The 25,012-nt window shown below is 44.7% G+C and overlaps 1 protein-coding gene across 3 annotated transcripts; it reads right to left on the reverse strand.

The window, feature by feature from the left end:
• Positions 1 to 389: 389 nt before the first annotated feature.
• On the reverse strand, positions 390 to 22,173 carry LOC139345104 (pecanex-like protein 3). 3 transcript variants are annotated; one of them, XM_070983589.1, is made up of 36 exons: positions 21,844 to 22,173; positions 20,302 to 20,789; positions 19,250 to 19,458; positions 19,036 to 19,141; positions 18,872 to 18,911; positions 18,623 to 18,718; positions 16,719 to 18,464; positions 14,091 to 14,220; positions 13,553 to 13,722; positions 13,032 to 13,089; positions 12,801 to 12,912; positions 12,459 to 12,616; positions 11,752 to 11,905; positions 11,517 to 11,549; positions 11,225 to 11,396; positions 11,020 to 11,130; positions 10,793 to 10,884; positions 10,557 to 10,666; positions 10,075 to 10,180; positions 9,896 to 9,988; positions 9,641 to 9,791; positions 8,917 to 9,061; positions 8,361 to 8,538; positions 7,906 to 8,014; positions 7,629 to 7,758; positions 7,474 to 7,532; positions 7,169 to 7,384; positions 6,113 to 6,366; positions 5,760 to 5,990; positions 5,449 to 5,552; positions 5,188 to 5,335; positions 4,856 to 5,086; positions 4,437 to 4,711; positions 4,180 to 4,349; positions 3,641 to 4,047; positions 390 to 2,637 (listed from the first exon to the last, which is right to left on the reverse strand). In XM_070983589.1, the coding sequence occupies exons 2-36, from the start codon at positions 20,452 to 20,454 to the stop codon at positions 2,485 to 2,487; spliced, it is 6,810 nt and encodes a 2,269-aa protein (XP_070839690.1). In that variant the 5' UTR covers positions 20,455 to 20,789; positions 21,844 to 22,173; the 3' UTR covers positions 390 to 2,484. The 3 variants fall into 3 exon arrangements, with proteins under 3 accessions (XP_070839690.1, XP_070839689.1, XP_070839688.1); XM_070983588.1 differs by having other exon boundaries at positions 8,361 to 8,535; positions 12,771 to 12,912; XM_070983587.1 differs by having other exon boundaries at positions 12,771 to 12,912.
• Between the last annotated feature and the right edge of the window lie 2,839 nt (positions 22,174 to 25,012).

The raw sequence follows: 25,012 nt of genomic DNA on the forward strand, positions 1-25,012 counted from the left end.
TTGCTTTGGACAAGATGAATGAGGAAGAAAAGAAAAACAGAAAACAGCACTGATCAGAAAGTCTCTGTTTTTCCTGAGTCGAGGGAGTTACTGACGCGTTTTGAGGGATACTGACGCGCTTCTCGCCGGTCGTAGCTTCTCCGCGGCCGAGACGGACGAGCATCTGGGAGCCGCTGAAGAGATTATTTGAAAAAGGAGACTGCGACAACGAGAAAGGTTTGTAAGGTGTGTCCCTTGTTCACATGCTGTCAGGAGCTGAAAGCAGGGGGGGGAAAAGTGATGAAACAAACACGTGGCTTAGACAGCATGCAGAGTGCGGAACACGTTTTAACCCACAGAGAGGGAAACACTGCGAGGGGGGCATCTTGTGTCCTGTCAGTGTGATCCCACTACTCGACCTGCCTCATAACTCTGAGACTTTTTTTTTTTTTTTAAATCCCCCTTTCAGTTTCTCCCTTTGGCCAAAAAGTCTTCCCGCAGAAGAAGTCAATTTCTTTCCCGTTTTAGACCCTGAGAACGCTGGCCTGCTTTCAAGTTTCCTACAGGGGAACGCTGCTCCGGAGAGATAATTCGGTGAGAAAATTAGCACACCAGGCAGTCTTCTGCTAGGACGATTAGGTTACTTCAGAGTCATTCAACCGCCGCGGACGAGCGGGCAGGGAAGGGGGAAACGTTTGGGGCCGAATTTGTCCAAAATGCCAGCTTCCTTTTTTTTTCGTGTTGCATGAGTTTCACAGTGGTGGAACAAAAAGAGTGCAAGAGTGGGAAAGAAACCAACTTAAAGTGACTTCTCAGGAATACTTCCAGTTATGTTACACACCTAACAAAAAAAAAAAGAAAAAAAGACAGCCATTGGTGAGATGATACAAATGAAACAAATTGAGGGAGGGGTGGGGGTGGTGGGGGGGCGGCGGCGGTGGTGGTACAGTTGACAGAAGGCCGATTTCCAATTCAATACATCAGCACACCATGTTGACAAGTCCCGTAAAAAGATATCTGTAAGACAATATTAATCAAATAAATATTCCACCTTTGCTTTCAGTATTTATTCAACTTTATTTCCAACTAAAACGCTGGATTTAACTGTTGTAGGAACAGCAGTAGTAGTGGGTATATTAGTAGTAGCAGGAGATAGAGAAGCAGTAGTATAGTAACGGGAGGCGCCATACTGCAGGCGAAGAAAACAGAGCCCCCCCCAACACGAAGCAGCCTGGGTCCCTGCTATTGAGAGTCATGAGCTGAGTGGATCTGATCAGAGAGGGCGTCATTGATCGGCCATCCAAAGAAAACAAACTCAGCGGCCCTTAAACACTGAGGAACTCGCGCTTCTTCAAGTAAAGTAAAAACAACAACGACAACAAAAAAAAACACCTTGAAGTTTCTGACACTCCCAGTTTGAAGGTTTGTGATCAACACAATTTTCACAGATTGATCCTGATCCATGGGCACCAGCTCTGTCCAAAGTCATCCTACAGCTCCGTGTTGCTAAGTCAGATTCAGGACTGGTGTCCAGGCCTAAATAGACTGTAAACTAGCGGTAAAAGCACCACATGTTGGCTGGGATGGAAGGGACTTTTGTTTTGTTTTTTTTCCCTGAAACTTGCTCCAAGACAGAACTGTTGAGTGTTGATGTTGTCAGGCACCTCTGCAGGAAACAGGCCAGAGGACAAAGATGACAATTTTGGTGGGGATGTGTTGTTTTTTTCTTGTTGAATATGTAAAATGTGCAGGGAAGAAGAAGAAGAAGAAGAAGAAGACGTGGAGGCCTGAAACTGGCCAATATGTACTATTAAATATTGTTTGACACATGACTGTGGGTCCAGTGAGCGTGGTCAAGTGGGGAAAAACAAAACAAGGCTTATCATGGTTTCCACATATCCTTCACCTTCGCATACAGCAACTTACTGTAAGATCTTTTTTTTCTTTTAATTGGTTATGTAAAAACAAAACAAAAACACTGCTGCTGCAGATGTCAAGTGAGAGAAAGTCCGAGGCGATGCTCTATTCTCCAGTATAGAAAAATAATCAATCCTCAAGCAAAATATCCCTTATAATTGCACTGGCCTTTCTGGCCTGTCACTACTGTTCCAACCAAATGGTTGTCCATAGAGACACCGAGTGCCTTTGTCAGAAAAAAAGAGAAGAACGAGTATATCATCAGGCCTTGCGAGTCGTGATGAAAGCGGACTTTGGAATACGCAGGTTGGCGGAAATCATTTTGTGATTTTAGCTCCACATGCTATCAGATGTTGAACTCCTTTGGCTGAGAAGGAGAGGGGTGATGTGTGTGTGACCAAATCCATCCAGTGCTGCAGTGGGCCATCAGAGGAAATCGCAGTTGCACTGAATTAGTTGAACGGAGGTTGATGGAATGAGTCCCGAAGGCTGGAATGAGTCTGACCTGGGCGGGCTGGGCCCGGTCCAGAGTCGACTGCGGTGTGCTTTCACTGCAGAGAATGTCACTCGGGGTCTCCCAGTGCAGACTCAGCGCAGGTGCTCAAGTAAAGGCAGCTCTGTGGTTTCCTCTCGGGGGGTGGGGGGGTCCCCTGCCGTCAGCAGGGTTGGATCCATTGCCTGGGTGGCTCCCAGAGGATCTTGTGTCAGACTGGCCTCTTGTAGGGGCGCAGGAGGAGCAGGCTGTAAAAGATGAGACGGGATTATGTATTTTTAAATGTTTCATCCCAGAAAATCTGCACCGCCTTTGAAAAACATGTCAGACCTCTGAAAACACCCTGGTTGATTTGTGTATTTATGCATCACCAGCACGTCTCTGCAGACTGAACAGTCAAAGAAAAGCTCCTTAATGTTGCTTCAAACAACAACAGCACACTGGAACGAGCAGCGATATCAGGGTCCAAACAAAGGCAAATCAAGCGAAGTGTAGTTCACGCAGGTACAGCGAGGGCTTGGTTATCCACTGAGCAATTCTGATCATAATTTAACAAAACATCGTTAAGTTGTGGCCCACTTCCTGTTTGTATTCCTCTACAGCGAGAGCGTAATTATTCACTCACAGCTCACACATTCATAATGTTAATGTTCAGCCCTTGTTCATATTTAAACATATTCAAAATTGTGCTAATAAAACATAGCAAAGGTAGCAGGGGCTGCGACTAATGATTATTTTCATTACTGATTAATCTGACCATTACTTTCTCGATTACTGGATCTAAAAATGTCAGCCAACGGCATAAAATGCCCATCGGAGCCCATTTTACACTCTAAATATTCAAATTTGAGAAGTGGAGCCAGAAAATGAAGGCAATTTTTTCTTATGCAAAAAGGAGAGAGACTCAAAATGATCAACAGATTCTAAAGATGTTCTATAGATTGACTGATCTTTGCAGTGCTACATCACAGAGACGCCTCTTTTTGCTGTGAAGTTGGATTCTCTTTGTTGCCCAAAAGCAGAGTTTTGACATAACAGAATGGGCTCTGAATAAATGAGCCAGACTATATTTGTTTCTTGATCAAAGGAGCTCAGGTTTGGGACGGAGCTGAAATTTACAGACCAACAGATCAGCTGAACTTGGATTGAAGACAGTATGGAGATACAGTTGTCCTCATAGTTGTGCACTGGCCATGTTGGACATAACTCTTAGGTATGAGTGACCAGCAAACAGAGCATCAGCCTCCTCACCTGTGTGCGTATGGTCTGTACTGTTCCTCCTTCCCCCTCCACTGCAGCTGGTCCGTTAAAGCCCTTCCTGCCTGAAAAACTCCACTTGCCGAAGTGGCTCTCATAGTGTGGTCCTCCGCCCTGGCTGAGGCCAGCCCGCTGGCCCGCTCTGTGCCCCGAGTTCTCCAGGAGGCTCGCCGGGCAGAAGCGCTCTGGTCCTGGCAGAGGAGGTGGCGCAACAGAGCCGCTGAAGGAGAGCTGGGAGCTGGACAGCTGCTGGCCCAGGAGCCCCTGGATGGAGGATGTACGCTGCAGGGATGTGAGCAGTCCTGCCTCCATCCTGCCCTCTGATTGGCTGAGTAGAGCTAATGGGAGAGGCTGGGGGTGGTGAGGCCAGTTCTGGGTTGGACCAACGGGGTTGTCTGTGCCTGAAATGCAAGAAAAGACATTTGATCTAGTCATTTTTACTTGATCAAGAAAACATCTCAGCGTCAGGCGCCCTCGACCCTCAGCCTTGGCAGGAAGGACTGCAGGCAGAGGGAAGCAGTTTCGCTTCTTACCCATGGAGGGTTGGACAGTGGTGATGTGTGGCTGGGGGAGGCTGGAGGCTGGCGTACTCTGGGTGGTGTGAACGGCTGGGTTGGTGGAGATTGAGGTGGAGCCGCCTCCACAGTCCGAGTCCTCAATGTTCCCTCCGCTGTTACAGCCGGCGCCACAGCCCTTCTGTAACCTGCAGAGACATAAAATAAGGGTGAAGACGCTCAGACTGCTTGTGTGTCTGTGTGTGCATTGGACACATGAAATTTAGGTCACGCACCTGTCCCAGCTGCTGATGAGCCAGGTGTAGATGTTGTGTGGGCTGACGGGACCTCCCCACACAGACCTGAGCTGGATGTGCCCCCCGGCGTACGAGGTGGTGAGGGGGGACACATAGATGGGGTAGCCAATGGGCTGGTCGCATGAGGAATTAATCATATTCCTCAGGGCCTGTTTGGCGTTTTGAATGCTGCCGCGCTCTGGGTTGCGATTGCGCAGGAAAACCAGCTCCTGCTGCTGCCCTGCCCACAGCCCACGCACACACTCTCTGTTCACCTGCAGGGGGCAGCACAAAGGTGGAAAGGCTTCAGATAAGCAGCATATCTGGGTGTGGGCATCAATTCCATCAACCAAATCAACAAATTAAACAAGCCAAGCGACAAGCGATAACAGCAGGTGATAAACAGGAAGAGCAGTAACCTTGATGACTCTGAAGCTGAGGAACCTCTTGTTAAGCATGATGATCTTGTACTCGTCGCTGCCGTCGTCCATGATGTGGCGCAACGCCAGCAGCGAAGGCATGTTTGCTAGAATAGCACTGCGCCACACGGGGTCACCCTCGTGAGATATCAACATCTTCTCCTCGTTGGCAGTGATGGCGTCATACAGCACCATTGGATCCTCGTACTCATCTGGAGATGTGAAGTGGTCCTGGACGGAAACGCAGATGGCAGTTTCAGTTAAAAAAACAACAAAAACATGTCATTATTCTAACCTCGGGGCCTGTTTTCTTCTTCTCTGAGAAATGCTACCTGATGCAATTTGAGGGACATCCGCACTCCCGGTGCCACGACTCGATTCAGCAGGTCCATATCTGCAAACACCCATTCATCCCTGGGAGACGTGATGCGAAAGTCTCCCTTGAAGAGTGCATGGAGGCCATAGAGAAACGGCTCCAAGCTGTCAAACAGGAAAACAAGAATCAGTCTTGCATGTTGCTGGGACATATATGGGTAGAGACAGGCGGTAGCAGCCGCACTGAGAGACGCGGTGGCACGGCCCGGTGGTCTTACCTCGCAGACATGCTGTGAGAGGCTGTGCCCAGAGCTCTTCTCCCCAGAATGCACAGCCCAAAACAGAGGTTGACAAGTGGAGAGTCTCTTTCACAAGTCACCGGCTGCAACACAATACAGAAGTTAAGATGAAATGTTGCGCTTTTGATTCTACAGACAAACACAGGTTGGACCAGGAGGAAGTTTTGGATACTGGTTCAGATCTCTCAATGTTAAAAATGGAAATTAAGAATTGTTATTAAAGGTGTTTTTCTATTTTTTTTTACATAACTAAGACTCATTTTTAGTGTTAATGTTGTGGTTGGTCTAACCGTCTGACGCCTGCTGTTGCAATACTGAATCCAGTCCAGGTAGACCATGCAGAAAGAGGAAGGGGTAATGCCGGAGGCCCTGTGGTCGTAGTCCTCATCGATGTTCAGGTTGAAGGTGGGGTCACTGTCTACGTAGTTGGGCCCGAGACAAGGCCGCAGAGCCTCCTGAATCGTCTCATTGGTCAGCCACTCTTCCAGCTTAGAGGATCGACTCACATAGTAGATGATGCTCTGTTGGCGTCAACCAAATTATTCAACATCAAGATCACTTCAATACACTTAATATTGCAAGAGGACGTGCAAACAGACACCTGCAGACCAAGTGCACAAACACAGGAACATCTTTGGCTTACCTTGACGTAGTATGTGATGAGGATCTTACGGAGGTCAAATACTTGCAACATGGAGGCTGCGTTGTTGTCGCTGATGCTGTAGCCCTCTAACACGTACTTGGTGGCGGCCACCTCCCAGGCCAGCCAGCGCTGTCCGAAGGCAGCGTTGAATGACAACATGTGGGGGAGGTGACCAGGTTCGCAGCAGCAGCAGCCCTCGTCCTCCTCCACCCCCTCGGTGATGGCCTCCACCTCCCTCTGCTGACAGTAGGTACCTGGACAGATGTGAAGCCGGAGATCAGAGAGGCACAAACAAAGACCTTTCCTTGTAAAGTAAATTTACATTTAACATGAATAAAAAACAGAATTTCATTGGACTAATTAAAAAGATGAGAGGGATAAACATTCTCTCTGGGTGAATGAAATTACCTAATTTTAGGATAAAATAGACTTTTTAAATTTAGATCATACAGGCCTGCTTTACTAGCAAGTTTGTCTCCTAACCCTGGTCTGACATGAGCTAACCGATACTGCTAGCTAACGTTACAGCTCAGCTGAGGAGGATGCCATTAATGTTTACATCCCGCACTGTCATGACCATGACCCTCTCGTCCATGTGGTTGGTTAGTTCATGAATTCTGGAAAGACACAATGCTATTAAGACGAATCTCCACAGCCAGTATCTCCAGAACTCTCACCATAGCAATTTATATGGATAAATAGCAGAAAGAGGAAAAACATGCGTTCCCTTAATATAAACCTGAAACAATGAAACTGATGTTTTATTCAGAAGAATAAAAATATACTATAAGAGCTGCCACAAAAAGTAACATCACATCAAAATAAATAAATACGGGAACAGATGAGCAGAGCCATTCAAAAAATGCGGATGTGAGCTGCAACTTTCTACAAGAATAGATGTGACTGAGCTATAACAGCTTGATCTCTATAAATAAAAATGAATCCATGAAACCACTTGACAGACACACAAGTGATACGATCAAACCAGCAGCAACTAGAACTGAGCTCATTCTACAAGCTACAAACACCGGCAGCCATCACCGCCATGCTGCTGACCTCTGAACTCTAGACCCCTCAGCTGGAAGGTGACCAGGCCGTTGCCGATCTCGATGATGTGCACCAGGGCGTTGAGGTAGTCCGAGGCGAGGATGAAGCAGTCGCCTGTGGTGTAGTTGCCCCAGCGGCCGAGCAGCAGGTCTCCACACAGGCTGTGCTGCAGCGAGCGCGTCAGGTGCTCGTAGAAGATCGAGTTCAGATTGTTGTCGTCGGCACCTGTAAGAAAAGACCATCACCATAGCAACAGAGCAAAAATAAGACGAGTCAGAGAGATAATTAGATGGTGAGGGACTGTTGTGGCGTACCTGGGTTGCGGTCTAACTGAGTGGCAAGCCTGGTGTTGGAATGATCGACTCGCTTGGTGCTGCAAACATGATAAACTCGCATGAGAACTGAATGGAAATACATCCGATTTGGACTGTGTACAGATGTGTAACGTTTTTTTCCCCCAAGCACATACTTGTAGTCTCGCTCCCAGAATTTTACAGGTCTGGTGTACGAAGTGACAAACACAGCACTGCCAAGGACAGGATTGAGAGGTGTGGAGAAGATGGCAGAAAAGATGGCCTGGACAAAAAGAACAGCAGAGTCTGCAGGAACAGGAGTTAAGGATATGTCATGAAGAAAAAACAGAAATGATGGAAGGTCACTCATAACATGCAGAGCCCTGGTAGCTTATTCTGGAAATGCATAACACAATAACAGTCACATCTCTACGATAACGCACTGAAGGATACGGGGCACGGCAAAGGGCTGGGCGAAGGCGTGGAAGGCTGAGCCCCAAGTGATCTGCCAGGGGGCGATGTAGGTCAGCACAAAGCGCAGTTTGTACAGCAGGTCCCACATCTGAAGAAGGCAAATGCATTAAAAACACACATCACCTGCATTCACATGACTGCACTGACACCTTTGATTCGACAGATTAAACAGTAACTTAAAACCACCTGATTAACTGCTCAGGTGTACTTCATGAGCGCGTGACATCGCTGTTGGAAGTAGTTACAGTTGCAACAGAGCAAACATCTGATCACACCCAGCATCAACCAGAGGGCAAATTCAGCTTTTCAACCTCGTGTTAAGTTACTCTGTAACATTCAGCTGCACAATAAACTGCTACTCAAGTACAATAAAATTTTATTATTTGATATTATTCCTGATCAAAATCCTGAGATGACAGGGTGTGCGTCCTAACCTTGCTGAAGAGGATGGACATGAAGTAGTAGTCGATTAGGAAGGTCTCTGAGAAGTGTGGATAGTCGAAGTGGAAGAAGAGCGTGGTGAAGCACAGCGTGACGTACTGCTGCGACGGGGCACAGAAGGACGACCGCAGCAACTTCATGCCTGCTACTGAGATGAAGAGAGCTCGGCTGCTGGACGGGAAGGAGACAGAGAGGAAATCACTGACACACGAAGGATGACATGACACCTCCAAACCCAAATATAAGCGGCTGCCTGCGTGTACTACAGCTTAACTGAACAACTTCACATTTACATAGACTACCGTAAGGACTGGCTGGTCTACAAAAACAAGGGAAATGACTGAGAGAGTAAATTTCATGTATCTCGTGCTTCCAAGCCACAGCCTGCAGTAAGTAATACACCTGGGGCTGGTAGAGCATGCCTATTAATTTTATGTCCAATGGTTCCAACACACACGGCCAACAGCACACATCCCCGGGGACAGAGATGGAGAGCAGTAGAATATATGGATGTGAAACAGTTTGGAGACAGAATGAGGAAAGCCTTACTAGATGTCCAGCTCTTTGTGGTTCTGGCCCACAGTTCGAGCTTCAGTCGTGAGGGAGTTAAGCACCACAGCCGGATAGATGAAATATTTCTCCACGCACTGAAGCCACGCATACAGCTTCTCAAACCACATCAACTGAGCAGCATCTGGGGCAAAGGGAGAGCAAAACAATTTTACACACTTGTGGTGGAGATCCACTATCCAAACCAGCTTGTACCCTCATGTGGCCCCTAAAGCTCTTCACGGCTGTGATAGAAATACGGCAGAAAATGATTCTAACTGAAAAAGATAAACATCTTTTGCCAGGACGGGTACCTCTGACATGCCTAGCTGTTATCAAACACTGGAGATGGAACTGCTCAAGAAGAGACATGATATCTGGAGGGCAGATGTACAGCAGGAGGACGCACCATCATGTTAATTTAGACAAAAACGGCTTGACAATAAAATAAAGCTTTGCTGTAGTTCTTTTCGTTTTAATACAGCTACCTGGGTAGAAGCGTTGATTTATGGAGACTACCTGTGATACTTGAAATACGAAGCTGTGTAACGGTGTAAAATAATTAGTTTGTTGCTGTTGCACTCTGTTCAGAGATATTCCCGTTTTTCATTAACCCCATGCAGCTTTTCTGCATTGGTGGTTTTCTTGTTATAATTTCAGAGATACCTTGGCACACATGTTTCTCTGCATGCGAATGAAGATAAAAGAGCAATCACACACTCACCTCGGACCTCAAACTGGCTGTACTCTCTGGAGCGGAGCACGGGGTGAGCCAGGCAGAACCATGGCAGCTGCTTCCGGAGCTGAGGCAGGAGATAGTGTGTAATGAAGCCTACAACTCCGGCCAGGATGTACAAGACAAAGCTAAGAGCAGGCTGTGGATCAGGAAAAAAGAAGGGAAATTAGCATGAAAAATCTCCCAAAAATTCTCTGAGAAACGTGTTGTAACAGAAGGATCATAAACCCTGTTCCAACTAACTTGAAGGGCGATGAAAACTGTGCTGGCACTGATGGCGAAGGTAATCACAGCCATGAGGGGACACATGACGAGGTCTGAATGAAGAATCTCTTTCTACAAAGAGACAGCGAGTTACATTTACGGACACAGTGAAATCAAATAACTGCAGTCTGCGCAGGTAAGAGAGCCGTGATCCTTACCACAGAGTTACGCAGCTTCTCTGGAAGAGGGTCCTTGATCTCCACAGGGGGCTCTTCTGGTGTTCGGTTCTCCAACTCTGGGAATAACTTCGACCGGACCAGTGACCTGATGTAAGTGGAGAAACAAAAAGTTGCTGTGTACCATAAATGTCAACACACGGTGCGTTCAGGTACACTTCTGTGTGCAGGTCACTCGTGTTTTGGCTGCACCCATCAAATAATTACTGCAGTTAAACATATGAAGTGGAAGAAAACAGATTTATTGGCTCTGCTGATTAAAATATTTGTTCAACCAAATAATTACACATAACAAAAACAGGTCTGGCTCTAAATAATAAATAAACGTGGCACTACGCAGTGTATTTAAAATAATATACTGCATTTCATGTTGGGCTTGAGGTTTCTTCATGTGTGTTAATCTGTCATGGATGTAAAGGCAAAAGCAAGACCATTATCGGCAATGTAAAACACAGAATACTGACCACAGGATGGTGGGATCGCTGCTTTGGCGACTGAGGTGGTAGGATAAGGCCAGGAGCAGGCCACAAAACACAGAGAAAAGTACTGGCACATGGGCATCCCCCCACGGTGCCTAATGTTCACAAACAAAACAAAAAAAACAACATATTGTCAATTAAGGACTGTCCACATCGATTCTGATCAGAAATACACTTCTCATCTCGAACACTTTCATGAGGAGTGTCTCTGTTCTACTTACATTGATCGCACCCAGGCAAAATCCATACAGCAGAGCAGCCACCAAGATGCTGCGCATGAGGCTGAACAGAGACGAGAGAGGGCTGGTAGTGGCTAAGGAACAAGGGAACAAGAGAGATCAGGATGAACCTAAATGCAAATGATCATATGCACTTTCTAAAGTAATACTTTTCCAATTTCTTGACAGAGTGTTAGATCATCATCCCGTTTGTGTAGACATGTTCTTACCAGTCCCACCAAAAACGTGCATGTCAATCTGCTCCAGCAGACACATCACAAACGTGTTGACCTGAGGTAGCAACCCAAACAGGAAAATGACCGGGAAACACAAGGCAAACACTGTGGGACGGAAAAGGAAATTCAACTTCAACTCCAACATCAAATGCAGACATTGCTGAAGTGTTGTGGTGACCTGGACACCTTAAGAACTGACCAATGAGCATATCCCTGACACAGAGCAGGAAGTGTGCAGAGAAGAAGGTGACACCATAGAGGGAGAAGGGTTGCAGGTTGCCAGAGCGCCCAGACAGGTCAAAGATCCAGATCATCACACAGCACAAGCAGAAGTAGACCGGCCGACTGTACACTATGATCCAGTTATGGCCCTGTTGAACAACAGACAAAAAGACCGGCCACAATTACACAACAATAACAAGATGATATGCATAGCTTTAGCATCAGCTTTGAGAACATTTTAGCATATAAAAGGTAAAACCGGTACTCACATGCATGGGAGAAGCTGCATCTGGCTGTACACTCTAAAACAAAGAGGCAGGAGATTAAATTTTCATAGGTTTCACATACATTTTGCATTACAAAACGCTCATATCATACTGTATATTCCATACAAAGAGGCTGTATGTTTTGGTTGTGCAGGAAGGGTGATTAATATGTGCAGTAAGAGCAGTAAAATCATAGAGCTGAGATGAGTTTTGCTACTGAAATCCAGAGGTAAGGTACCTTCAGTAAAGAGTACTGGCAGCTAGCAATGACCAGGCAGAACTGGAAGACCCAGATGTCCCTGAAAAAGCCCTGAAGCAGCAGCAGGAACCCCAAGAAGGCCACCAGACTGGCCAGCACCACAGCGAACACGTTCTCTCCCACACGACGGTTTCTGTCAACGAAAAGCAGAAAAATCGGTATTTGGGCAAACTTTGTGATAACTGAACACATTATTATGAAGATAATTTATATGAAATGATACCAGCTGGACATGTAACATTTTTTTTAATACACCTGCGATGTGACTGTTGCACATGTGCACATATAGTCTGGATTTTGTTGCCAAGAGAGCACAGTTTCACTTTACTTGGCTCAACTCAGGGTGGGAAAACTAGCACAAGCCAACAAGTGAAATGCTGGTAAAACATCAAAGTGGCTCTTCAGACAGAAAATATTGATTTATTATTGAGTGGCTGGCTGGCTGGCTGGCTGGCTGGCTGGCTGGCTGGCGAATCTGAACATTTACAGTATCTGTAAGTGGCTGGTAGATGTTCACATTTTAAAAAGTTCATTTCCCACCATGGCTCAAATGCACTGACATGCATTATTCATTAAATATTAGTCAATATTAGGGACCACAGAGTACAGAATGCTTTGCTTTGTTCTGGAGGAACAAGAAGCCAAACAGAGTATTATCTCTCCTCTACTCCAACAGTTTGATTTACCTGTCCAACAGGGCCAGAAGAGCCAATCGATCATATCGAACCCTCAGCCACTTCCCGGGCAGCACCCAAAAGCGATAGTACTGTTTGGGTTTGGCTTTCTCTTCAATCATCAGAGTGTTTTCCTGGGACTCTTGTAGAGACTCGTGATCCAGATCGAACTACAGACGAGGAGAGAGGCGGTTGATAAATTCAGAAAGAGAAACAACAAGGCCAATCTGTGATAGCTTCCTCTGAGGCAGACAGAGTCCGGGCTTATTTTCATGACTTTCTTCCTGGAATTATCTGCAATATCAAACATCAAAGACTGCTAACCTCAGGCATTTCCAGAGGCACCCTGCGCACCTGCATGCCCTGTAAAACCACAGGTCTGGGCTGGAGCATGGACAGGACTGGTGCCCCTTCCTGGACCTCAGTGGAGGTGAAGCTTGAGGACTGGGACTGTCTCTCCCTCTCCCTGCAAGCGTGACATTTTATGGCATTAATTGTAGTTTCTCGTCATGGCTTTCTAACAGCTAATTAAATCTCATGGTCTTGAAAAAAAGAAAATCTGGTGATAAAAACTTAATAACTTACTGAACTGGATCCTCATAACCGCCTCCAGCAGGTCCAAATGTGTAGGACCTCTTCACTCCTGTTAGACAACAAAAAGAAAAGTGAGACTGATACTTTCCATGTGAATAATCGTAGAACAAATAGATGATACATTTGTGCGTTTGGTTTGCCCACATTTTCAGAGCAACCTGCAAACGTAGGAGGAAGAGACAAGGAGAATTTTAATTTGAAGTGGGCTTCAATTTGAAAAGATCGATGCCCATCTCAGGTCTGTCTGAGAAAAGCTGAGATGGTTAGCCTAGCTTAGCATTAAGACTGGACACAGGGGTGAAGTCTTAGCCTGGCTCTGTCCAAAGGAGTCTCCACTGGCTGCCTGGCAACCTAATGGTGACAGCAAGTTTCCAGGAAGTGGTTGCGCCCAGACAAGAAATAGTTTGGCACACAACTCTCCATGAAGCCTCAACTTGTCGCTTTACACTTCAGTTTCTACACTGCTCTTTGGACAACTGAGCCCATTTCCTAAAACGTTGAACTACACTCACCACTCTCATCATAGAAATAGTGCACCGCCCCCTCTGATGTGTCGTCGAAGGTGGAGGCCTCATGGATGCCGCTGCGGGGCAGTAGGAGTGAGGAAGCAAACTGTAAGGCTGAGGGAAGGGTGCGGGTCCGCGAGTGAGAGGATGTTCGAGCCCGCTGGAGGTCCTGAAGGCTACGGGAACAAAAACACAGAGAACGCGTAGAATAACATTGTCTAACACTGGCTTTAAAATGCCACTTTAGCAGCGTGAAGCCTAAACTCCATCTGTCCAGATGCTGAGGCTGGCAAGTTCCCTGAGTGATAGTTTCAATTAATTAATGTTTCATTATTCATTTCGCCAAGACCTGCGGAGAATAATAATTTTATGAGAAAGCCCCAGAAATATTTTGCCTATAACACAGAGGCATTTTTAAGCACAATTCCTATTTCTTACAGCTTTAATACTCTATAACTGTTGACAACTCTGACTACTGCAGACTTGGTAGAGGTTGGGGCAAATAAAGCTGAGACAAGGCATCTACTCTACTTAGTCGGCTAACCTGGGAGGGGATCCCATGGTGGACGGGGGCGGTGTAGGGTTGCTCCCAGCATTGTGTCTCCTGCGGATGGCCTGGGTCCTCTTAACACTGCTGACTGAGTCGTGTTTGCCCCCATCCTCTGGAGCCATGGCTGGAGAAGGGTTATCAGTTACATCAATGGGTTATATTACAGTGTCAATATACACGGTACAAGGCACCATCTGCATCAAAAACGGACACCAATATCTAACACTGGATTTTTTTATTTTTATTTTTTTTTGCCATTGTAACGTGTGCATATAGGAAACAGTTATGCAAACAAAGCATCCTGATCTGAATAAAGCTTAACTATGAATTCTCTGTTTCCATGTTCAGATTAAGAATATAGCTTAATCACACCTCAGTGCTGATGGCCAACTGTGGTGCAAAAGAATAAGCCAAATGAATGATTACCCTAAATAATTAGTGGCAAAAGCACCTTAACAAAAGATTTGAATTCACAGGAAACTGCTTAGTGGCAGCACAATATTTTTCTTTGAAGTGTATTCATTTCCTCTGAAATACACTGCATGAAACACTGACATGAATATATGCACTTTTGTTCACACAGTTTAAGAATAGCCCAGTTTTTGTTAGAGAATCATTGATGTGTCTAATGATTTCTATTGATTTCATTCAAGATTGATTAACTAAACACTTCATTAATTCATACTTGTATGTCAAGTGTATTTTGATTCTGGCCTGAAATTTGAGAATCACGTCTTGAGTGTTACTTAATCTGCTAAATACATCTGGGGTACTGTCACTTTTAATAATTTTGGACACACATTCACTCACCGTCTTATTTTGATTTAAGGAAACAACAGTGCTGCTCACTTGCTGAATGTGGAAGAAATGTAAGTTCTCAGGATAAATTCTGAGAAGCACTTTATGCAACACGAGTATTTATCTGTTGTAAATGAATCATCAAGAATCAAACTAAAAAAAAATCGATTCTGGATTTGAGAATCAATACCGCATCCAGCCCCACTCTAGTGTTTGCTGTTGTGGTTGATGGGGGATCATTCTGGTCTAATATACAGTTAATGTGAGATCCCTCTGTTAACTTTACACTGTGTGCCATAATTTGTGTGTTGCCATAGCAACATATTGCAAGGGGCTTTGTTGTTTCTGTGGTTGTCATTTATTTTATTTTCCATTTATTTTGCAGCTTTTTCCAATTATTTTTTTAACTGTCAGAAAATCACTTCCGAAAGCCAAGATATTTTAAGCTTGGTATTATTATTACCAGTGTTACTACACCAACCACAACAACAACAATAGAGGCATAAAGTCCATTTTTTCCACCACAGACAAATGTTCCATAACCAGGTTTGGTGGTCAGGCATTGGTTATCAAAGCTGTGAACTCATTATTCCACACTTAAGAAAAGCAAAGATAGCTGTTCCTATGACAATGAATGCAGTAATCAACAAATTGTGATGTTTTCTGTCTTGTAAACAAGCTGACAGGTTTTGGAGTTATTGCTTACTTGAGCAGCAACACCTCAAACTCTTGAAGCACATGCTAAGACAATTGGACAGGCACTGCTCACAAAAGGTTGTGGAACACAACTACCTTCGAGATGCTTTCTTTGGATAACTTTATAGGGGTACAATGACTCGTGTGTTGCAATGACACAGTGACCTGTGCTGCAATGGGGCCAAGACAGTAGAGAAACACCAGTGATTCTCTGTTTCAACAAAGCAAAGCTTGCTGCCCAGTACCAGTGTTCAGCAATGCAACACCTTAGATCTGCCAAAGACAACACACCTCTGAAGGCTGTCACCATTTCAACTTCCCTGTTTACACAGTGAGGCATTAATGCAGCTTCTGGCCAATAACAACAGGGCTGTTTGTAACAAAAAGATGTTTGGTCCTGCTGGCATCTTGCATTAAATTGACTGGCAATGACCAAAATCTCCAGGCCACTGCAGCTGTCTCTTCCACTACAGACTAAAAAAAAGCAACTACTGCAAAGGGTGCACATCCTGATGTCACAGGAAATGTCTCTGTTGACAACACATTATAATATCTGAAAAATATTGAAGTGGCTAGGCAGCTCTGTTTTCTCATCTTAAAATCTGCTTCCCATTTCTTTCGTGGTTTGTAAACTACGAGGATGAGTCACAAATATTGAAGCTGGCACTGATTTAAGGTCAGTCAATGAAATGTTTACTTTCATATTCATGACTCAGATTAGCCTTAAAAAGGATCATGATGCTAATCACACTCTTTACAACTAAATCTGTTCAGAGTCAAGGTCTGCTAGACTGCAACTTTCATACATGATTACTGTTTACACCTTCAGCAAATTTAACCACATTTTGTCTGCAACAATGATGATATTCTACATGGTTCGGAAGTGCTTCACTATGAGCTCAAGTGGCTACGGTCAACCCTTTTTGGCTACCCATAATACTTTACTGCTGCAAAGTATGGGACTTTTTTTGTATTAACTTGTTGGAGACGAACTAAAATACCAGATAAAACTCTATTATGGTCATAAATGATTTACAGTCCTATTGATATTTGGGACGATTTACTTTTCTTAATTAGCTGGAAGAACACACATTCTGGACACCAATTCTAAAGGCTACACCAACTCACCTCCTCCTACAGCTCCCTCTTCAACCAGCTCTTCTGCCCTCCAGCCCATCTGGTTGCCAGTCCAAGAACCTCCGAGAGAATCCAGCCGATGATGATGACTTCCAGTGAAGCCATCAGTGTGGATAGTGCGGGCTTCCAGATCAGACTTAGAGATGGTCAGAGTTCGAGGTGCAGGGGTGGAGGTGGAGGGCATTGTGAGCAGAGTAGATGGCAGAGGTGCTGTGTTGCTCTGGCCTCCACCTGCCCCATCCATACTTAGCACTCTTGCATGGGTTTTTGCACTTGCTGTGCTAGAAGAGCGCTGAGCAGCACGAGAATGTGAGGGGCCAGCAGTTTCAGGTAAATCCCCTTCCCTTGGAGTGGGCAGTTGAGCAGCAGGGGGGAGTGGGGATGTAATGCCAGTGTTAGCGAGGTCCGGGGAGTAGCAGGAGGTAGAGGAACTCGAGTCATCGTCATCGTCATCATCGTCTGAGCTGTATCGGCGCTGAGAGCCCAGACTAGAACCAGCGCTCATGTCGCTGCCATCGTCCTCGTCGCTGGAATCCTCAAACAAACTTTCACTGTAAGCCTTGGCGCCCAGTCGGTTGCGCACTGGGATGTAATCTCTATGTTGCCTATGATTGTGATGACGCCTGTAAGAGCCACAGTCAAAACTACTGCTTCCTGCTCCAGCTCGTCGTCGTGGAGCTTTCCTTCGGCCTGGCCTGTGCCCCACACTACTGCCACTGGCCCGCAGCAGCTTTAAGTCTTTAGGGCGCACGACCTGCTGGGCTTGCAGAGCATGCTGGTCAGGCAGTAAAAAGGGGGTAGAGGATATGGGCAAAGCAGGCTCAGAGCACACTAGACCCAGGGCCAGCCCTGAGGGCACTGAATTGGCCTGCCGAGGTGGGGGTAGAGGAGGAACTTGGACATTTCTGTCTATATCACAAGCCTCTGAGTGGCCACTGCTTGAAGGGGAAGAGTTCTGGAGAGGAGGGGGCTGTGCAATATCACAGAGTACAGGGGGCAAATCCTCTCCTTCAACAAGTGTCCTGTCTAGCCCCTGGCTGAGGGAGAATTCTTTGGAAGGGGAGCGCAACAGCACGCTGTCTGACAGGTTGTCAGTGTCGCTGCCATCCTGACCTGCTGGATCGTCTGAGGGCCCAGGGACGTTAGAGCCCATCGCTGGTGCTGAGGCAGAAGCCTGTCCATCTGCAGGCCGTGGCTGGCTGAATGAAGGACTTTCCAGCTGAGTGGAGTCAGTTTTTTCACTGCGGTAACTGCTGACAGTGCTTAGTGTCTCACGGTCCGTGGTGGCTCCACCTGCACTGAAACAGCTGTCCGTGGATCCGGCAGCTAGTGCTACCCCACTGCGGCTGCCTGGGTGCTCAGTCCCAGGTGCAAACGCCACAGGGTCAAGGCCCAAACCCAAGAGATTTTCACTCAGCTCTTCACTCAAGCTGCTCTTTATAAGGGGGCTAAGGGGTGTATCCCCCAGGCTCCCGGATTCAGCAGAGGGACCAAGGGGAGAATAAGCCCCCAACCCATTGTCCTCGGGACTGTGTTGAGACAGTTGTTCTGGCAACTCCTCCACTTCCGGCAACTGCTCTTTGTCGCCTCCATCCTCTTGACTGGATGGCGAGGGGGGGATAGACAAGCAGTCTCCAGGTTCCCCAAATCCGGCTGACACTCCAGATATTCCCATAAGACCAGGGAAATCCCCTCCCAGAGCAGCAGCAATGCAGGACTGGACCACACTGGGAGCCCCTGTGCAGAAAGGAAGAGCAAAATCAGACTGAAATGCACTTTAACGCAGAGGTTTTGAATTCTGCTTCTCATGAGCCTGAGCTGTTTCCATATAGGCAGGATTAGGTGTTCAGTGTGTATTGTGCTCATTTCTGGTCATGGAATAGTAGCAGACTTACTAATGGTGTCCTGGGAACTCTGGCGTAGGATCTCACGGTGAGCTGACGTAACAATCACATTATTGCTTCCTTGTTCTCGCATTAGCTCTTTGATATCTGAGGTAAAGGGAAAGATGTCACTAAAAAAGCAGTGCAAAACAGTGCATATTAAACACAGGCTAACATTATATAACATCATATACACCATCGTTTAAAATGAACCTGTCAATGCTGGTATGCAGAACAAAAACAGAGAATACAGATACACACCCTTAGTGGCCCCTGTGTCCTCCAGCTGGGGCAAGAACTCCTGAAGAATAAGGATAATTTAAAAATAATTCAACACACAGGGTCAACCTATATCAATAAATATATACTGTATATGTACTTATTAACAATGAAGGCATGCTACTCGAAAATATGGCAATCCTCACCGACACCTGGTTCAATCCAAACAGCGAATGCTGAGAGCTACAGCGCACTGGGGGTGTTGAGTTGACCTTCCGAAACACAGTCATTTCTACACCAACATGACTATCCCTGTGAGGAAGTTACACATAGAGAAAATTAAAAAGTAATAGTTTCAGCATTTCACAGCATTGCAATTTTTAACCTTTCTCCAGAATCTGTCAGAAAACACCTTCTTACCTGCGCTGATTCCCATCATGGGCACCTGACCCTTCATCTCCTTCATCCGTCTTTGCCCCTTCAGCCGTGAGTGAGGCCTGCTTCTTCTCGACAATCTCCCCGAGGTCGAACATAGCATGAAGCCGGTAGTTCACCACCTTAATGGCTGTGAAAAAGACGGCCACCACAGCAGAGTACACGCCTGCTACCACCAAGCTAGCAGGAAGAGCCTGAGAGGGAGTGATAAGACAATGACAGCAACTGAGACTAAATATGAAAATGAGACAATGCAATCCACAACAAAGAATGAGTATCAGGAATTATTTGATATTGGCTGGCTGGCAAAATGATTAAAAAAAGAAAAAAAGACATCAAACGGAGTCTGTACTTATTCTAATGAAAGCAAATTCCCACTGTTTGTCTCAAAGAGGAAGCATGTAGACAGCTGTACTACAAGAGAATTTCTTACCAAAGACAGTAGAAATGATGTGTTCAATGCACTCAAACATTACCATGGCACCAACACCATTTAAATGGTTGTTTTAGGTTAGGTTTTTTTTTTTTTTTTCAAACAAATTAGCCACAAGACAGCAGCAAATATGCAACACAATGCAAAAAGTCAATAGTTTCCCTATATTGTTTAACACACTCATGTGGATCTGAACTAGGAGGTAAACATGGAAGTTATTACCCACACTGCCAGTTGTGAATGGATCGTGCAGACTTCCTGGTCCAAATATAACCTACCTCGCTTACCACTGTTTCGCATGCACATTATATCAAGACTGTTAACAGTTTCCCTTTAAATACCACCTCATTTCGTGAAAGCTGCAGTATTGGACCAGGTCTTTCATTTTGTAGTCTCTCACACAGTCTGCATTGTCAGACAACTAATTATGAAGAAATGCTGTGGTTTCTCCTAATGTGTCAACCATGCACTGTGTAAATATCTTGTGCAGCTGTCGTGTCTGGCAAACAGAAGACATTTGGCTAGATAACATTTGCCTGAATTTAGTAGTTCCTTCATTTGTCTGGATGTAGTGGCAGTCAACCTGCCACGAAAATGTGCTTACCATGTATAGCAGAAAGGGGAAGGCCAGAAGGAATATCCAAAGGTAGAGGTGGAAGCAGTTGGAAAACGTGCTCTGATGGGGGTCCACATACCAGCCTCCTGTGAGTGAAGCCCACACACCCTGCCGCAGTATCTGAAGAGCCTGGGAACCCATCTCCACCTTCAGGCTCAACCAAAAGCTGAAATGCTTCGTCCAAGACTGTAGCTCAAGAAACTGTGCAGCAGTTCGAGCCACAGTATCTTGTGTCTATGATGGCACTTCCATTGGGGATGGCAGGTTAACCAAGACTGTTTCATCAAGGACAATACTTCTGTGTCTTGGATATACACACTTCAGTTGAGGTCAAGAGTCCTTGCATATTCTTGTGCCAGTATGTGCTCTCTCCCTGCACCGCCGTTGCCACACTCTAGCCTAATCCTTGTCGTGTAATCAGGAGAGTGACTTTTTGGCACATTGGTAACCCACTGAATGTATGAAAAAACATTCATCTGTAAGAAAGATCAAAACTGGTTTGTTTCCTTAAACGAAGCTACATTTAAACATTACATTCAGTGGGGGGGAAATTAATGCTAGGCAAATGTCTATTCATGGATTTACACTGAAAATCACAAAATAAGCACAGGTGTTGTGATAGAACTCTGTCAGCTGTCCACATGCACCAATCACTTGTGAAGCACCTTAAAATACATTTCTAGTTTGTTTTACTTTACTTCCTTAAATTCCACATGATGATCATGAAACTACATAGTTTCCTCTTGATTTCCAGTGGATGACAATTAAATTGAGCAAAAGATCACAAGCTGAAGGGGACCACATTAGATTACAGTAATAATAATTTCATCAGCTACTACGGTGCAGTAGTAGCATACTTATAACAGCTCATTAAAAACAAAGGTGTAAATGACTTAAGGTGACACTGGCACGCAGTACAACGATTAAAATTAGTGTAACGTTTGTCAGCAAATGTCTCCTAACCAAACCAAAGCAACAAGGAAGCTACATAACGAAGCTGATATATTTTTTCGATTTCAGACAGGATGACAGAGCTTAAAACTCTCCGTTTTCATGTCCAGGCCAATGCTGTACCAGCTAGATTAAGTTTTCTGATTGCCACTAGCAAGCTAACAGATAATTTAGCCTAGCTTCCGAATATCTCTATACATTTCTGATCGGTAAAATTCGACCTGTTCAATCACCACCACCTTCAATCACCTCGGTGAATATGAAAACATAATCGATAGCAGCAGTACACTACTACAAACGAGCTGACAAACGTTAGCTGTAAACATCATTAGATTGCTTGACGCTAGTACCGGCTAATGCTAGGCCGCATATATCAGCATTTGAACCTGGATAATGTCCCTATCGTTAACTGGGTAAATGTAACGCCAGCCTGTAACAACAACTTAGCTTAACCGCTAATCGCTATGTGAATGTAAGTTGTCCGTCATCGGCTAATGTTAGCTTAGGTTAGCTCGACAGATTTGATAATTGTGCTCACAGTGAAATGTTTTCCACATTTGGGATACCAGCATAGCTTACAATTAGCATTAGCTGTCCAGCTTGCCTCATATCCTTCTTCCGCATCCAGTCCTTGCAAAATCTCAGAGCTTTCCCTCTCTGGATGCTAGCAAGCAAGGCAATCGCCAGTGTCCAAAAACTGTAGCTTCACTTTTTGTTGGCGTTGGCTAACTTATCATTGTTCTCTGAAAGTCCCTCATCCTCTTTGGCATTAAAGGTACACAGACATGCAGCGGGAACAGAGGTCCTCTCTCATGATGAACGGCGGCTGTTTCTTGGCATTAACGGTGCCTATCTTAAAATGTTTCAACAAGCTAGCTAACTGCATTGCTAGCGCTAGCTAACAACTAGTTGACACACACGCACGGACGCACGCATACACGCACAGAGGGCGATCAAGCGAGAGAAAGAGAGAGAGAGAGTTCCCATGGCGCTGATTGGCCATATGTACTGACGTCATGGGGAGGGTTTATTTTTCTTTCATTTCATTATCTTTGAAAAACACAATCATATTTGTGATAAATAACACCAGAGACTACATCAAACGGATAAAAAGACAGAAATTCTATGCATGAATACCTTAGAATTGCATGTAAGCTTGTTAAAGCTTGTTTTATGAAAGCACTGTATGTGTGAACATAACCTATGTGAGCTGACATTCAGCAACAATGACCAATGGTTTTCTTGACAAGAAAACAAAAAAAGAAAAAAACTGATATGTATCAAAATTGTGTCTACAGTGTAAGTGAAGATTATTGACTTCCAACAAACTCCAAAGACGGCTTAAGTCTGACTCAAAGAAAAATAGCAAAGCCTCGTAGATACTTTTCTCTGATGTGTTCCTCCGTCTCTGCTTATTTTGTTTTGTTGCCTTTTAATGGTTCCGTTGCATCCATGCAGTCAATGATTTTATTTGCTGCTGTTCTGTTTCATGCAAGGTTTAGGGATTCTGAAAAAACGAATACATCACTGTTAAAAATAGCAGTGAGATGTCCCGTTCCCCTGTCCTCATCATCTTTGGGCTTTGATACTTTTACACACAGGAAGCAAGGATTATAAAGTCTGATATTTTACATATTTGTCAAAGGAATGTACAACACTTACCATATTAAGCAAATCCAAATTTCCTCACTGAGCTTTGGCAACTGCAGACCAGAGACAAACAAAGAGTCCCATTTCTGTTCAAGCCCTCCAGCCTTCTGCCTGTCGTCCATGGATGTCCTACCATTTCTCTTACATTTGTGTGAAGCACTGGATTCTACAGAGACATACGGACAATGAAAGAAAGTGCTGTACATACTGAACTAACATCACGATTGTAAGAACTTGACAGTGCTCTCCTTGGCCTAAACAGGCCAGGGGTAGAGGTCAAAAGTATGGATCCAAGGAGACACCATTAAACACACTGAAAAGAAGCTGTTTCAATTAATTTGATAGAGAAAAAAACCCAAAAGTAAACCTAATGTAAGCCTAGAGGCTTCACGATTTTTGGAGGTGGTCACTGAAATATTAATTTATTTAAACTTAAAGCAAACTGTAGAGGCTCTGACAGAACTGACAAATGTACACACACATTTTAGGGTAGACCCAACAACATATTTTAACAATACATGAGCTCAGAAATGAAGCTAAACTACAAGGCAAATATTTACAGTATGAAGAAAACCTGACTCCAGTGTTAGAGGACCAGAGCCAGAGTGGAAATGGCAAAGCAGTTGTCATCTGCGCTTCTCCTGTCATAGCTGTTTTGTTGAATTAGGCTTGTGACACCTCAGCAATGCTCAGTATTTGCCTGTCATATCCTTTAGCCACCCTTCTTAATACCCAGCGTCAGAACAGATCAAGCCTCACCTACACCAGACCTCACTGACACAACATATCACTTCAGGTTTATTCCCCATCGGTCGCAGCACAAACAAGCTAACGGTATGCCTGACCCCGCTGGCTTGAAATACATCCTCTCTAAATTCTTGCCTTTTGTGATAAACCTCATCTGCTCAAGTAGAACAGCTGAGAGCTGATTTAGTGAGGGAAGCTACAGCCTATACATGACGTCATTCTGGTTTTCAGGGATGCAGACCTCTGGGTTAACCTTCCCTCCATCTTACAGTTCCTTGCCTTCTCAGCAGGGGGTAGTCAAACAACATCAAACATGTTACTGCTATCTATCTATCTATCTATCTATCTATCTATCTATCTATCTATCTATCTATCTATCTATCTATCTATCTATCTATCTATCTATCTATCTATCTATCTATCTATCTATCTATCTATCTAGCACTACAAAGGCAGTGAGCAGCATGTGGAAGGGACAGATGAAAAAGAAAGAAAGGCCAGAACTGGTGCAACAGAGGTCAAGATATCCCTGACTTTTAGTCGCCTGAAGTGGTGGAGGAAGTTTTCAGATCCTTAAGTGAAAGAATGCAAGTATTATCAGCAAAATGTACTTAAAGTATCAAAACTAAAAAGTACTCATTCTGCAGTAAAATGGCTGGTATATATGATGATTTTTGGATTAATATTACTGCTGCATTAATGTCTATGTTGCACTTCAATGCTGTAGATGTTTAAGGTTGAGCTTATTTTAACTACTTTATATACAGCTCTGTAGTTTAACCTACAGCAATGCATCGTATTGTATAAGATGATCATATGTTCGTTTGATCTAGAGTCGCTGTTCTGTGAGAACAAAGTATCTTGAAAAGGTCAACTTTTCATGAGCTCAGAAAAACAGCTCTGTTAAAAGCTTTGTGACGATGCATTTTCCTGCTAATCCCTTTTATTATTATTTATCTTAAGAAGCAGGTGAATTTTCTCAGCTCATAAAGGAACACGTCATCCTTCAGTTTCAGTTTCATGAAATTTGGAGATACGTGGTTTTTTTTTTAATGGACGGGAAGGGTATGAAAAATTCTAATCTGAAAATTAGGTAGTTACTAAAGCTGTAGAAGTTTAAAGTTACATAAAATTGAAATACTCTGCTACAGTACAAGTACCACAAATTGAGTACAGTACTTAATTATATTCCACCACTGGTCCCCTGATATGGGTCAAGCTTCCAAAACACTGACTCCTTCACTTACCAGAGTACAATGTGATTACATCATAACAATACAAGATCATTTGTGCAGTGATGTCACTTTCAACAAAGGCCCCGAGCTACACTAAAACCTGTCACACTGTGGCG

The sequence above is a fragment of the Chaetodon trifascialis genome, chromosome 16, assembly GCF_039877785.1.
Source record: "Chaetodon trifascialis isolate fChaTrf1 chromosome 16, fChaTrf1.hap1, whole genome shotgun sequence".
Classification (NCBI taxonomy): Eukaryota; Metazoa; Chordata; class Actinopteri; order Chaetodontiformes; family Chaetodontidae; genus Chaetodon; species Chaetodon trifascialis.

Bases quoted from the DNA above. Each gene is read 5' to 3' on its own strand.
- LOC139345104 (XM_070983587.1), bottom strand. From the start codon at position 20,454: ATGGGTTCCCAGGCTCTTCAGATACTGCGGCAGGGTGTGTGGGCTTCA. The intron at 10,667-10,792 runs GTAAGTAGAACA...TGTGAACATTAG, and splicing joins TTTGCCTGGGTGCGATCAAT to GCACCGTGGGGGGATGCCCA. The intron at 9,062-9,640 runs GTGAGTGTGTGA...CCTTTGCCCCAG, and splicing joins CAGCCAGTTTGAGGTCCGAG to ATGCTGCTCAGTTGATGTGG.